This window comes from Fundulus heteroclitus, unplaced genomic scaffold (assembly GCF_011125445.2).
Source record: "Fundulus heteroclitus isolate FHET01 unplaced genomic scaffold, MU-UCD_Fhet_4.1 scaffold_159, whole genome shotgun sequence".
NCBI classification, from domain to species: Eukaryota; Metazoa; Chordata; class Actinopteri; order Cyprinodontiformes; family Fundulidae; genus Fundulus; species Fundulus heteroclitus.
This window is the reverse complement of record NW_023396571.1, coordinates 318792-333076: the sequence shown is the minus strand read 5'-3', so window position 1 is coordinate 333076 and position 14285 is coordinate 318792. Positions and strand designations below refer to the sequence as shown.

General features: G+C 44.4%; 1 protein-coding gene across 5 annotated transcripts in view; it reads left to right on the top strand.

Annotated features, from left to right (window-relative positions):
* Positions 1-14285, top strand: part of LOC105918713 (transcription factor COE3) — a 166264-nt gene that overhangs the window by 61726 nt on the left and 90253 nt on the right. For all 5 annotated transcript variants that reach the window (XM_036129345.1, XM_021311314.2, XM_036129346.1 and 2 more), the window contains exon 6: positions 8807-8875. In XM_036129345.1, the coding sequence (XP_035985238.1) occupies positions 8807-8875 (69 nt within the window). The remainder of the gene's footprint in view (positions 1-8806; positions 8876-14285) is intronic.

Here is a 14285-nt window from a genome sequence, read left to right as displayed (position 1 = left end):
AATATAGAACTTGAATAGCAAATACATACCTTCGCTGCTACCCAAAGGCATAGGAAGTTGCAGATATTGCTGGCTAACTTGGGTACAAATCCTAGTCACATGGCAAACAGGCTTAAATTGGGCCTACAAACATTTACTTCCCCATTACCTTGCCCTACATCCTGTGTGGCAACTTCCTGTTACTGGGCTTCAGTGTTTCTTAAAGTGACAGCACCGTTTTACTCATGCTTAAAAATAAATATACATTAAACTAGCTTGTAACAGTACACTCCCTGCCTGACGTGATTTCACGTCATGAGACATTAACAACTTTAAATACCTAGTCCTCGTTTAGAAGGAGAACCACTATCTCTGTAATAGGTCTTAAATAAAATGCAGTCCGTCCTGCTTTCACAGTCCTCACTTCGACTTGTCGCACCTTTCCGTCTCTCCCGGGAAAAGTCTTCGTAATCAGCCCAGTCGGCCATTCATTCCTCGCCACTTCGCTGCTCTTTAAAAGAACGACACTACCTTCTTTGATGTCAGGATGCATCAGCTGCCATTTCCGCCACGGTTGTAGCGTGGGCAGGTATTGTTTTCTCCATCTGTTCCAAAAGGTATTGGATAGGTGTTGCACCTGACGCCACTGAGCCTTGTAGAGGTCTGAGGAACCGAATTCACCCACCGGAGCTGGAACAACATTCACCTTTTGAGTAAGAAGAGTCGCTGGAGTGAGGGTGTAAAAACTATCCGGATCATCTGTTACTGGCACAAGTGGCCTAGCATTGATGATAGCTGCTACTTCAGCCATGAATGTAACCAACACCTCATGTGTTCAGCTGCAGGAACATGGAGTCGAGTATTCTTCTTGCCAGACCAATCATCCTCTCCCATGAAACACCATGATGACAAGCGTGCGGAGGATTGAATGTCCAAGTAATTCCCTGGTTCAATAAGTAGGTCTTGATTGCAGAGTCGTCAAGGTTAGATAGTATCCTTAATTCTTTGCAGGCTCCAAAATTAGTGCCACGATCTGACCGTATATGCTTAACCGGACCTCGCACGGCAAGGAAACGCCTGAAGGCATTGATGAAACTTGATGTGTCGAGGGACTCAATGACTTCAATGTGTACAGCTCTCACGCTCATACATGTAAACATTGCAGCCCACCGCTTACTGTGTAACAGGCCCCCTTTAGCACGAGGTGAATTGATGTGCCATGGGCCAAATACATCCAAACCCACATTCGTTAATGGGGGGTCTGTAGTAAGACGATCTGCTGGAAGATTAGCCATCTTTTGGACACTAAGTGGTGCTCTGAGCCTTTTACAGGTGACACATTGGTTGATGATACTGCTCACCTTTCTTTTACATCCAACTATCCAAAAGCCTGCAGTGTGGATAGCTCCCTCTGTAAAACAACGACCTTGATGGTGAACTTGTTCGTGGAAGTGTCTAATTATTAAAGTTGCAACATGATGCTGTCCAGGAATGATGAGTGGATTCTTTTCAATCTGATGAATGATGGAAACGTCCCCCCACTCTCAGGAGTCCATGTTCATCATTGAATGGGTCCAGTCTGTGGAGAGGGCTGGTTTTAGGAATACTTTCTTTTTTCAGAATGAACTTGGTTTCTTCTGCATAGGTTTCTTCTTGCACCGCCTGTAGGATGATGTTTAAAACATGATCAGTTTCCCCCACAGCGATCTTTGCCTTGCACCAATGCCAGCCTTTGCAAGAGCAGGTTCTTCCCAGAACAGTCTTGAATATGCGGATTATATGCAACAGACGAGTCATGGCCCAATTGAGGGACTTACATGAAGAAAACTTGGCAAAACGTTGAGAGCGAAGGGTTGTGGAGGAGGCAGCAGTGGACAGGACAGCCACTACAGACCTTACATCTGGATCGGAAGCTGGATAGACAAGGTTAAAGATGTCCTTATGGTTTTTTGGATCTGGACTGTGCAGAAATCTTGGTCCACTCAACCAGTTTGTGTCCTTAAGGTGACCTGCAGCAACAGAACGTGTAGCGTGGTCTGCAGGATTTTGGTCTGTCGACACATAGTGCCACTGGTTTGGAAGAGATGACTTTCGGATACATAGTACTCGGTTGTTGACAAAGACATAAAAGCGTCTGCTTTCATTGTGAATGTAGCCCAAGACCACTTTGATATCAGAATAGTAGAATGAGCTATTAAACTGGAGATTTATTTCTGTTGAGATTGTCTCTGCTAGTTCTGCTGCAAGCACTGCTGCACAAAGCTCTAATCTTGGCATGGTCATTTCAGGTTGAGGTGCAAGCTTGGCTTTACCCATTACGAATCCAACATAGCAGTTCCCGACTGGATCAACAACTCTCAGATACGCCACTGAAGCGATAGCTTTCGTTGATGCATCGCAGAAGACATGCAGCTCTCTTCTGGAAGCAGCTGAAGGTGATGTTTCTGCATACAGTCTGGGAACAGAAAAATCAGACAGTTCAGACAGGGAGGCGCTCCATGATACCCAGATCTGCTCCATGTTTTGAGGTAATGGTGAGTCTCAATCTCCTTTTCCAGTTGTGAGTTCTCCCAGGATAGCCTTCCCTTGGATAGTCACTGGTGCTACTAACCCAAGGGGGTCATAAAGGCTGTTGACGGTAGATAAGACACCTCTCCGAGTGTAGGGTTTAACTTCTCTGGAAACATTAAACATGAAGCAGTCTGTTTGGAGGTTCCAGCTAAGACCAAGACTGCGCTGTACTGGCAGTGCATCATCATCCAGATCGAGATTCTTGAAGCTGTTTGCATGATCAGTAAATGGAAAAGCTTCCATAACCTCCTTCTTGTTTGAGGCTATCTTATGCAGCCTAAGATTCGATTTAGCAAGGATTTCTTGAGTCCTCTTCAACAAACTTACTGCTGCTTCAACTGTAGGCATAGATTTAAGACCATCATCTACGTAGAACTCACGTGTGATGAAGTTCTTGACATCTGTGTCAGCCTGAAACTCTTTATCTTGTACAGACTGATGCAAACCGTAAATAGCCACTGCTGGTGAGGGTCTGTTTCCAAAGACATGGACATTCATACGGTAGTCCCACAATGTTCTTGGATGGTTCATTGTCCTGGAACCATAGAAAATGTAAAAAGTTTCTGTCCTCTTCTCTCACATAAAAGCAGTAGAACATTTGCTCTATATCCACTGTGAATGCCACCGCTTCTTTCCGAAAGCGTAGCAATACACCCAAGAGTGAGTTGTTTAGGTCAGGCCCAGTTAGCAACACGTCGTTAAGTGCAATCCCTTCATACTGAGCACTCGAGTCAAATACAACCCAAATTTGGTTGGGCTTCTTCGGATGGTACACACCAAATATGGGTAAGTACCACTGCTCTTCTTCTGCCATTATAGGAGTCAATTCAAATCATTTCATCTTGAGGCTCTTTCCAGATAAATATCAACCATATCCTCCAGGTTGGTGAGAAAGTTTCCTCTCTAAGGAAACCCAGCAGGTTGCATCAAGTCTCTCCAAGCAGCATTCACTCCTCCTGAAAGAGCGTAGAGCCACAGTGGACAGTCGTCTGCATTGTTGATGGCTTTGCAGCAATCCCTCATACTGAGCATGCATGAAGCGACAGTGGAGAGGAAAACTCCCCTTTAACAGGGAGGAGAACCTCCAGCAGAACCAGAACCAGGCTCAGTGTGAACGCTCATCTGCCTCCACCCACTGGGGCTTAGAGAAGACAGAGCAGAGACACAGAAAGCACAGAAGCTCACATTGACCCAGGAGTACTTTCTATGTAAGAGAAGACAGAGCAGAGACACAGAAAGCACAGAAGCTCACATTGACCCAGGAGTACTTTCTATGTTAGAGAAGACAGAGCAGAGACACAGGAGAAGCCCTGATCAAGGAATCCTTTCTATGGTAGAGGGTGATAGCAGACTAGCTCCAGGGGGGTTTATCTAGGAGAGAAACCCAGTTCAGCAGATAAACTCTGATCCAGTTTCAGGTCCAGAGGATGAAAGAGAGCTCAGACAGTTAGTGGCAGTAAAGCTCAGCATCCAGGAGAGAAACAGCCAACTGGATCAACTATAGAAACAGAACCTGGACAAAATCATGACCAGGCTACTTCTGAATGCTTCCGATTCTGGTGGACCTTAGGTTACCAAAATGTTTAACTTATCTCCTTCATCCAGTGCATATCCAAGCTCTTTTTTGTGTGTGTCATGTCTGGCAATGTGGCAATAAGAATTGTTGTCTTGATGCCAAAAAGAGCCCAACAGATTTTACTTTCACAAGTGGAGTCTTACTGCTTTTTCCGTATTGTTCCGCTTGATTTATATATGCTAGAGGCTTTATTAGAACTTATGCTGGGACTATTTCATGTTCAATGGGCACTGAAACAGGAAGGTAGAAGAGGAAAATAGGAGAGAAACAGATGAGACAAAATGCCTAAAATGGAGAAAATGTGAAAAAGAGAGAAAAGGCAGTGAGCAATACAACAGGACTTCTTAATGCCAATGTTGCATTATAAGGTGGGACTCATGGTCCATGTGCAGCGCTCAGGAATCCCATAATGCACAACAAAGTTCTCCCATGGATATTTTGCAATGGTCTTTGCTTTTTGATTTGGAACTGGAAAAGCCAGGGCATACTTATGATATACTAGGGTCTCTGAGGACTAGAATATTTTTGGAGTTGCTGTTATTGGGCTCAAGCATCAGATAATCCTTGCATAAGAGCTCAAGTGGCCAGCTGGTCTAAACACTCACTAAAGTTTGCAGCTTGTTCTGGCTGGGCCTTTGGTCAAATGCAGCGATTGCAGGTCTTAATCTTGGTTTCACCATCCACCAACATTTGGGGCCAGAAAAAAACAAGGTCTTACAAGGTCAAGTGTTTTCTCAACTCCCATGTGACCCATATCATCATGCAAGCTTGTGAGGACCATGGGCCGTAATTCTTCTGGAAACACAAGCTGAAATGATAAGACTTCACTAGTCATTCTCCTTCTATGTCGGATGTCTTATGGCTCAAGGTGGTTCCATTCTCTCACCAGAAGTGGAAGGTCTGCCTTGGGTGTGGTCTTCTGGAGAGGGCATCTGCATCCCGATTTCCACTGCCAGCATGGTATGGTATGGCTGAAATGTGCTGGATGCATTGGTCACTCCTTGAGACATTCTCTTAAATTCCCAGAACCCAAATGGGGTCACAAATGCAGTTTTAGGCTTATCAGATTCTACCCTGATACCCTGACTTCAGATCGAGGACACTGTACCAGCACAAACCAGTTAGAGCTGGAAATTACAAATTTGGTAGTGCGTAATTATCCTTTATTGTTTGGAGGTTAAATCTTCTATAATCAACACAAAGTCAAACTTCCCTGTTTTTCTTCTGGACGACTACAATTGGTGAAGAGAATGGGGACTAAGACTCCCTTATAACCTCTGTCTCCAGAAGATCTCTCAAAGGATCATGGATGGCATTGACATCATTAGGGTGGATTGGGCGACCACACTGTTTGAATGGAGTCTTGTCATGAAGACGGGTGTGATATTTCACCTTATTGGTGTGTCCAAAGTATGGCACAGCTTGGCCTGTAGCTCCCTCAACTTGTTACAGCTCATTCAATAACGTCACTAGTTGATGAGGGAATACAGAAGATAAAATGTAACAGGTGTTCTTGCAACTTGTGATCCTGTGTCTAATAGACAATTAACTTGTTGACAAGCTATTTTTACTTGTGGCAGTGGTAGTTTTGGGAGTAAGTTGTGACATATTGGTGCATTTTACTGGTTTCTGCTTGGTGGGACTTGGCTGGTCATTTGCAGTTAGCAACAGTGAGGGAGAAAGCTTCCAGGAGAGGAAGCGAAACGTCTTCAACTACAAAAAACAAGTCCAGTTGCTTTGTTTTTTACTTTTTTTGGAATAACCATGACCTGATGACTGAGAATCTTCACCAGCATGTCCATCAATGAGAACCCGACTCAGTTTAACAAAGGGGTACTGTTTGCTTTCTGCCACTTTTTCTGCTTTTCAACAAGTAGCATCTTTTTAGCAGCAACATTTTGGGGATTAGGACCATTGGCACAATTCGTTTTAATATGCCCATCTTCCCCACAGTTGTAACAGCAACCTGGCTTTGGTGCTAGAGATTACTAGAGACACAGATTTAACAATTTGTGGGGGCTAACTAAGCTTGCCGACTGGAGAGGACTTTGCCGGAACAGATTCTCTGACCAGACTGGGACAACAGTGAGGGAGACCAGCTGTTACTGTACATCAGCTAACTATTTCAGAAGTTGTTGAGTAATAGTAGTCAGATTCTCACAAACACTCTTTTCTTCAGCTGCATAAGCAAATTGCGTGGACACAGGAGCACAGGATTTGGTAAAGCCAAGGTGCTGCTTTGTAGTGGAATGAAGAACCAGGAGACTATACCATACTGGAGCAGAAGTGTGAAGATGGCTGGAGCTGGACGGCGGAGCAGAGGCTTGGCAGATGGAAGGCGAGGAACACACGTAGGAGAAGACTGAGGGCATCGGGTGACTGAAGACCGACCGGCAGTGTGGAACTGACTGAGGGAGTTTATATATGGAGGCTTGCAGGTGGAAACAGTCCAGGATGATTACTAGCAGACAGGTGTAGGTGATTAGGCGGAGTGCAGAACTGAACCCTGACACTCTCCAACTCCAAACCACCTCTTTCTAACCTCACACCACAGGAAAGGAAAGCCATAACATATCTTAGCCAGGACCAAAGGAAGATGCCCTGTGGTCCTCAACACCTCCGATTACCAGGACATTTTTTTTTTACAATACTAATTGACCCCACCACATATAAGACATTGTAAGGAGATCCAACCAGCATTTACAAACAGAAAATCACAGACTATCTCCAACGGTTGATTCCCTTGAAATGACAAGGGAATCAACCGTTCATCTTATCATAGATTACATCCAGGAGAAGACATTCCATGACTATATGGACTTCCCAAAATCCACAAGGAAGGAAAACCACTCAGACCCATTGTGAGCAGCGACTTCCAACATTGCTAAACATCTCGCTGGTGTCTTAGCCCCTCTGGTGTGAAACACTTCACATCACATAGACAACTCCACAGATTTTGCAAACAAAGTAAAACATCTAAAGATGTTTAATTTTCACCTGCATACCTACATCAGAGGCGGTAGAAACAGTCAGGAAACAACTTCAACATGATGATGACCTGAACAACAGGACTAATTTCACTCCGGACCAGATCTGTACCAACCTTTGTCTTTCCACAACCTACGTGAAATTCAATGATCACTTTTACAGAAAGAAGCACGGTGGTGCTATAGAATCTCCAGTTTCACTGATTGTAGCCAAACTTTACATGGAAGAAATGGAAAAGAGAGTCTTGGACTCCTTCAGAGGAACACCACCAGGCCACTGGTTCAGACATGTGGACAACACATGGGTCAAAATCCAGGCAAAAGAAGTAGAAGCTTTCACTAGACATATCAACTCAGTGGACAACAACATCAGGTCCTGCAATTGGCAGGTTGCTGGTTCTATCCCTGCTCTGACTGTCTCAGTTGTTGTGTCCTTGGGCAAGACACTTGCTTGCTGGCTGTGGTCAGAGGATCCGGTGGTGCCGATGTGTGGCAGCCTCGCCTCTGTCAGTCTGCCCCAGGGCAGCTGTGGCTACTCATATAGCTTCGTCATATACAGTAGCACCGTCAGGGTGTGAATGGGTGAATGATTGTAGTGTAAAGCGCTTTGGAGGTCGTCGGACTACTTAAAGCGCTATACAAGCCATTTACCATTTTAACATTTGATTATTAAGGGCTTTATACGTTAGAAGAAGAATTTTAAATTCTATTCTTGATTTAACAGGAAGCCAATGAAGGGAAGCTAAAACAGGAGAAATATGATCCCTCTGGTTGATTTTCATCAGAACTCTTGCTGCAGCATTTTGGATCAGCTGAAGACTTTGAACTGCATTTTGTGGACTTCCTGATAGTAAAGAATTACAATAGTCCAGCCTTGAAGTAACAAATGCATGGACTAGTTTTTCAGCATCACTCCTGGACAGAATGTTTCTAATTTTGGCGATATTCCTGAGGTGAAAAAAGGAAACTCTGGAAACCTGTTTAATGCGGGATTTAAATTATACACTGTTTAAAGTTATTTAATGTTTAATAAATCTCTGTTAGGTATTGTTCAGTGGATATCAGCCCAAACAGCTGATATCAGGACAATAGATGAAAGGAATAATTCTGTTAACAGCAAACTCTGCACACATAGAATAAAGGAGTGACAACTTCTCTTCAAGTTCATGAAATTATTAACGGAAATAAAATGAACATCCAGAGAATATCACTATTGAATACTATTTATCTGAATTAACACTATATTACAATGAACAAGTCCTCTCTACTAGGCTAGTGAAACTTAACTACTAAACAAAATGAAGATAAAAAAGAAGCTAAGGAACTACGGACACACAAATGAAAAAAAAAGACAAATAAAATGGTTGATCATCACCATCAGAATGATTGAACCCAAGTTCATCTTAAATAACGTGGAATGAGGTTAAATTAGCTCAACTAATTCAGAAGAAGAGTTGGTATGTGTTTCAACCCATTCACAATGCAAATCCTGAGTTAAACATTATTTGATATTGTGATCAAGGTTAATAATAGTAATGTAATAGTAATAGTAATGTTGTACATCTGATTAGAAGAATGCTGTAGAGCATTTCAGATAAGACTCAGTATAGGTGTGAGGGACCAGAGGTACGAGGACAGATGCTTCTGAAGCTGATTAAATCTGTTCTAAGTCTAACAATCCTCTTTCTTACAGTCGATGCTGCGACAAGAAGAGCTGTGGAAATCGGAACGAGACGCCTTCGGACCCGGTGATCATCGACAGGTAGGGACTCACCTGATCTCGCTCCCTGAGCTGTGTGATGGTCATGGGTTTAAGATGGGTTCAGGTTTCTGCTTCAGTGCTTCAGTGGTTCAGTGCTTCAGAACAGAGAATCTGTGCTCATATTTAATTGGTTCTAGAGCTGTAGCTCAGTCAGTTGTTTGCGTGTCTCCATGTAACTACCAGTTAACGCGGCTCTGGCACTTACGTTAGACATTACAGACTCAAATGTTCCCAGAATTATGTATTTTTAAGATTTAAGATATCTGCAGCTCAAGTTTGATATCAAGTTGAGCTGGTAGTTCTGGAGGAACCTGCATGCTGGAGTTGCCTCTGCTACAGCGCTGAAACTGGCTCATTTGTCTGAGCCATCAAGGAGCTTTAGAACCAGTTGAATTTACTGAAAGGTTGGTTCTTTGGTTTTAATCCGCTTTGGAGAGGACACTAATCACTGCTGAATGGTTGGACCAGATCATGTGGTAGTGCTCACGCATGTCAGGTGTTTTTGAACAGCATCTATGTGGAAGAGCATGGATGTCTGAGCTGTGCAGAGTAATTAAAACATTAAAATGGGTTCATCTAAACATGGCCAGCCTTGAGCAGAGTTCTCCCCTCCAGCTGCTGTCTGTGCACAGCTGGCATCGCTCTGCTGTCTTTGTTTCTTCCTGCTTTTTCTGGTGTCTCACTTCTTTCTCACCTCCTGCTTCCGACGTGAGGCTCGTCTGTGCGAACGGTTTAATCAACACCACAAACAAGACAACATCTCCAGTCTGCAGCTCCAACACACCGATCCCATCTACGCTTTCTCAGACTTCATCTGCAAACACGCTGCACATTTAGGCTTTTTGCTGGATTTAGAAAGTCTGGATTCTTTTTCTCAGCTTGGTTGATTTGTGTTTTGCTGAAAGGTCTGGATTCTTCTTGTTGACAATAATTGTTGACTCTGTAGGTCGCATGTGTGGTTTCTGATTACTGATGAACTGCTGACTTTTCTACACCTAAACATTGAGGTTACATTTCACTTTTAAACTAACTTCCGCTCAATGCCACATGAGAGCCTTCAGCTCTTCACCCACTGTGTGAATATTAAGTTGACGTCCAATCAGAGCCCAGCAGACATCGTCCTCGCCGTCCGCTCCGTCCTTGGAGTCAACGTCTCTCTGTCCCTTATGAGGGCCGGCTGAGTTTGGCTGAGTGGCGGTGGTGGAAGTCAATGACCTCAGAGGAAGCTGGGGGGGGGGGGGGCTTTGTAGCGTGGCCATGGTCTGCAGCCAGAACAAACACTCAGGTGAAACACGCTTCCATCCGGTATGAGTGCTGGCACATGTATGGGAGGACATGCATGCGGTGCACACGTGTCCAAACATGCCAGAAACACAGAGAGCACGCTGAAACGCCCTCTCACCTCTGGCTGAGTGTGTGTGCTCTGCTGTGTGTGTCTGATGTGATTTTAGCAGTTCTGTCACCTCTCGATGTGTTTGGTCACACATGAGATGGACTCAGCTGAGACGGCTCCTCACAATAAAGCGCAACCTGAGGGAATAAATGTGACCTGATTTTACAGGAGATATGTTAAGAGCAGCAGGTATTCATGTTTCAAAATGTTTTATGAAAACCTTCAGCATATGAACCCTGTCAGGGAGTCTCCTTTAAGAAATCTGTTCAGATCTGCAGAGTTCTGTTATGTTTCAGGACCAGTTCAGAGAAAATTTCTCCATCTACTCCATCATTATCACCAACCTACTGCAGCTTTACATCATGATCCATTCACCGAACTTCAAACCTTTTTTGTCATTTATTTTATCTTCTTAAATCGAGGGTTAAACCAGAAATTTCACTTTAGACAGAAATAAGCTCATAATCCTAACTGTCAGCGATGAGTGGAGGGACGATGGTTTGGCCTTAGTCTGCACTAGAGGCGGACTTTCTTTGGGACTTCCATGGGTCACAGGATTCCAGCATGATGGGAATCCGCTAAGACTCACGTGATTGGGAGGCTAAAAACGTTAACGAGGCCAGACGACAGCACGACAAACCAGTAGTCCACAAAAATGAAACCATAAAACAGGCAAAGACATTTAGAAGTTTTCTTTCAGTACGCTTAAACTATAACACAAGTCCAAAAACTACACGGTCCAGAAGACAACCGAATTTCTAGCTGCCGATTTTCAGCAGAATAAAAAAGAAAATATGGGGAAATTTGATGTGGTAACATAAAGTTTGAAAAAAGTAAAATAACTTATCAAATAAACTTTATAATAGACTGGCGACCTGTCCAGGGTGTACCCCGCCTCTCGCCCATTGAACGCTGGAGATAGGCACCAGCAACCCCCGCGACCCCATGAGGGATAAAGTGGTTCGGAAAATGGATGGATGGATGGATAAACTTTATAATATTACACTGTAACACTGTCAGTCTCGACTCTCATTCCAATGTGACGCATTACGCTGGTACAGTTTTTTTGCCCAAGCAATGTAAAACATAATTGTTATGTGACTGTTTAAATTAAGACGTCCCGATTTCTGAGGACAGTCCCTGTATTGGACGACCTGACCTGAGCTAAAGCTGTCCCCGAAAACGTCCCCAATGTCCGTATTTAATTTATTCCATCATCACAACTTGAAATGTCCTCGGATTTAATTTCAGAAATCTTAGTTTAAATTAAAAAAAGCTCAGATTAGTAAAATGCAACTTTCTATGTTACGTTTAAGTTTATTCAACTAAGATAGATATGGTGTATTTTCTAGTTTTTAAGTTTGTATTTTTACTCTAACTGGAAAAGGGAGGGACTTGGCAGCTGACGCTTTCCAGAAAAACCATAAGGACCAGAGTTTATGCATTATCTCAGATTTGTGTTATTTTTGTTTGGATTAAGGCAATAAGTGCCTCCCAGTGTTACCACAAACTGTTTCTGTTGCCATATCGTTTGAAATAAAACGTCAGAACCCAAAGTAAACTAAACTAATTAAACATATTTCCTTAAGACTAAATGAAGAAAAATGGGAATGTTGCAGGAGCAGGAATCATTCTGAAAGGGAGCTGGGTGGGAATCCTCGGCTTCGGGATTGGGAAGTGGAATGAGTGAGCCGCTGGAGGAGGTTCTACAAGCATGTGAAGGAAGTTCTAGCCGCTGAAGGAGGTTCTACAAGCATGTGAAGGAAGTTCTAGCCGCTGAAGGAGGTTCTACAAGCATTTGAAGGAAGTTCTAGCCGCTGAAGGAGGTTCTACAAGCATGTGAAGGAAGTTCTAGCCGCTGAAGGAGGTTCTATTTCTGATGCAGATGTAACAGGAAACAATGAATGCATTCACGCTGACTTCAGCGTATATTTGCTGCTGGAACTTAGCCTTCTGCTTGTTTCTCTACATTTGACCACAGTAATCAGGACACCACAGGACATGGACACACCAACCCTGGGATAGCACACACACACACACACACACACACACACACACACACACACACACACACACACACACACACACACACACACACACACACACACACACACACACACACACACACACACCTGCATATTAATGGACACACAGGCGTGTTTGTGTGGACGCTGTCTGTCCTTTGCTGCTGATTTACTGCAGCTCCGCTTGTTTCACTGCATTTTAGAGCCTGTTAAGAAATGCTGGGATTTATTGCTGCGATCCAACATACACCACTGACTGGTGTGGGTAAATGGCTTTTTTTAGTGACCCATCATGCAAATGATGTGGCTGAGGCGCTACAGTAAAGCTGGCCTCTCGTTAAAGTAAATCAAGCACTGTCTCTTCTTCTGAGCTCCTCTTCATCATCTGTCCTCTTCTTCATTCACACCTGCGATGATGTTTCCTCCATCTGTTCCAACATTGCGTGACCTCCAGGCTTCCTTGTGTGGAAACGTTTGAACATGTGAGCTGTTATGGTGCCTGGCACGGACATCGTCTTTGGTTAGTTAAAATAGACCATGGTGAGGATTTAAGCTTCAAACTGAGGCCTGAAGTCAACGTCTGCTGGCAGCATCCACAGCCTGAAGCGCTGAGCGGCGGCTGGAGGCCTCACTGACAGCCGGTGTGTGTGTGAATATAAATGCATGCTGATGTTCCTCTCAGAGGTCGCTTTGTTTCCCCCGTTTGCCGCTTAATGGCTGAAATCCTGCCGAGGCAGCAGAACACAGCACTGACAGATCGCCGTAGCTTCACTGTTATTACACACTAATATTGCAATTAGATGGGTGGCCAAGTTGCCCAAGTGGGGCAATAAATTGCCCCAGAGTGTCAAAATATAGGAGGAGGCTGGGCTCTAATTACCCAAAGCGCTCTTGTTCCCCACCGCTGGTGCCCCCACCTCCTCCCCTGCCTGACCATCACCTCCTGCTTTAATGGCCGAGTCTTACACGGAGGCCACGACCCCCCTTAGAGACACTTGTTCCTCCAGCACCATTTGCAGCTTTGATGGAAGCACTGGGGAGGTGAGTTTAGGGAGATTGAGAGCGCCCTTTGACCTCAAAGAAGCAGGGGCCTCACGCTGACAACATGCACTGATCTGAGTGAAGTCACACCATCTGAACCGTAGATCCTCTGAATAACAGAACAGCAGCAGCTAGTGGAGGTAAAACAGAGAAGGAACCTCAGCAAATCAAGAACAACAGCCAGACTGGCTGAAAACCATCAGCCTAGTCTTTCCTCCATGTTTCTTAGAACCCTGAGCCTCTCAGACAGAGACGGCCTCATGGTTTGAAGCTCGCGTGGAACAGTCTCATATCAGGCCGGCCTTAAAATCAAATTAAACACTAAACAAAGCAAACACTGGCCTAGTGGTTGGAGCAATGTGCTTTCATCCTGGAGGTTCTGGGTTCGACTGCCCCTCTGAGTCTCTGAGCAAGACCCTTCGCCCCAGAATGCTCCCTGACAGATTGGTTAAATACAGACAAGTTTCTTTGGAAGGTGATTACAAAGATAATTATTCTAAACTTCAGCTACTATTAGACATGTTTCAAATAGTTATCTGAGTCAATAGTTAATAGGAATCTGTTATCAGTCTAACATTTATCCCCTGCTATACACCGTCTTCCACACAAACACCTGGATGTATCACCAGACCGTCTGCAGCTCCACCACCGGGTTTCTGGAGCTGTTGACCCGGTTCTATAGTTATTGACCTGGATCTCGACCTTTTGGACCGTTTGGTGCCACCCAGAGGCTAAGCTGGGAAAGTGTTGATGATGTGGAAACAGCATTGAACGCATCAGACGTTTGATGAACGGGAGCGGATCCACGTCTGTGAGATCAGCTGAGTCCGTCTTAAAGCGAGAACCCAGCGGTCCAGAGAGTCGTTACAGCCGCGGCGGGCTTTCAGAGGCAGGAGGACTGAGGATGGGGTACTGAGCCATGGCAGCTTTGGGTCTGCCAGCATGGTCCCAC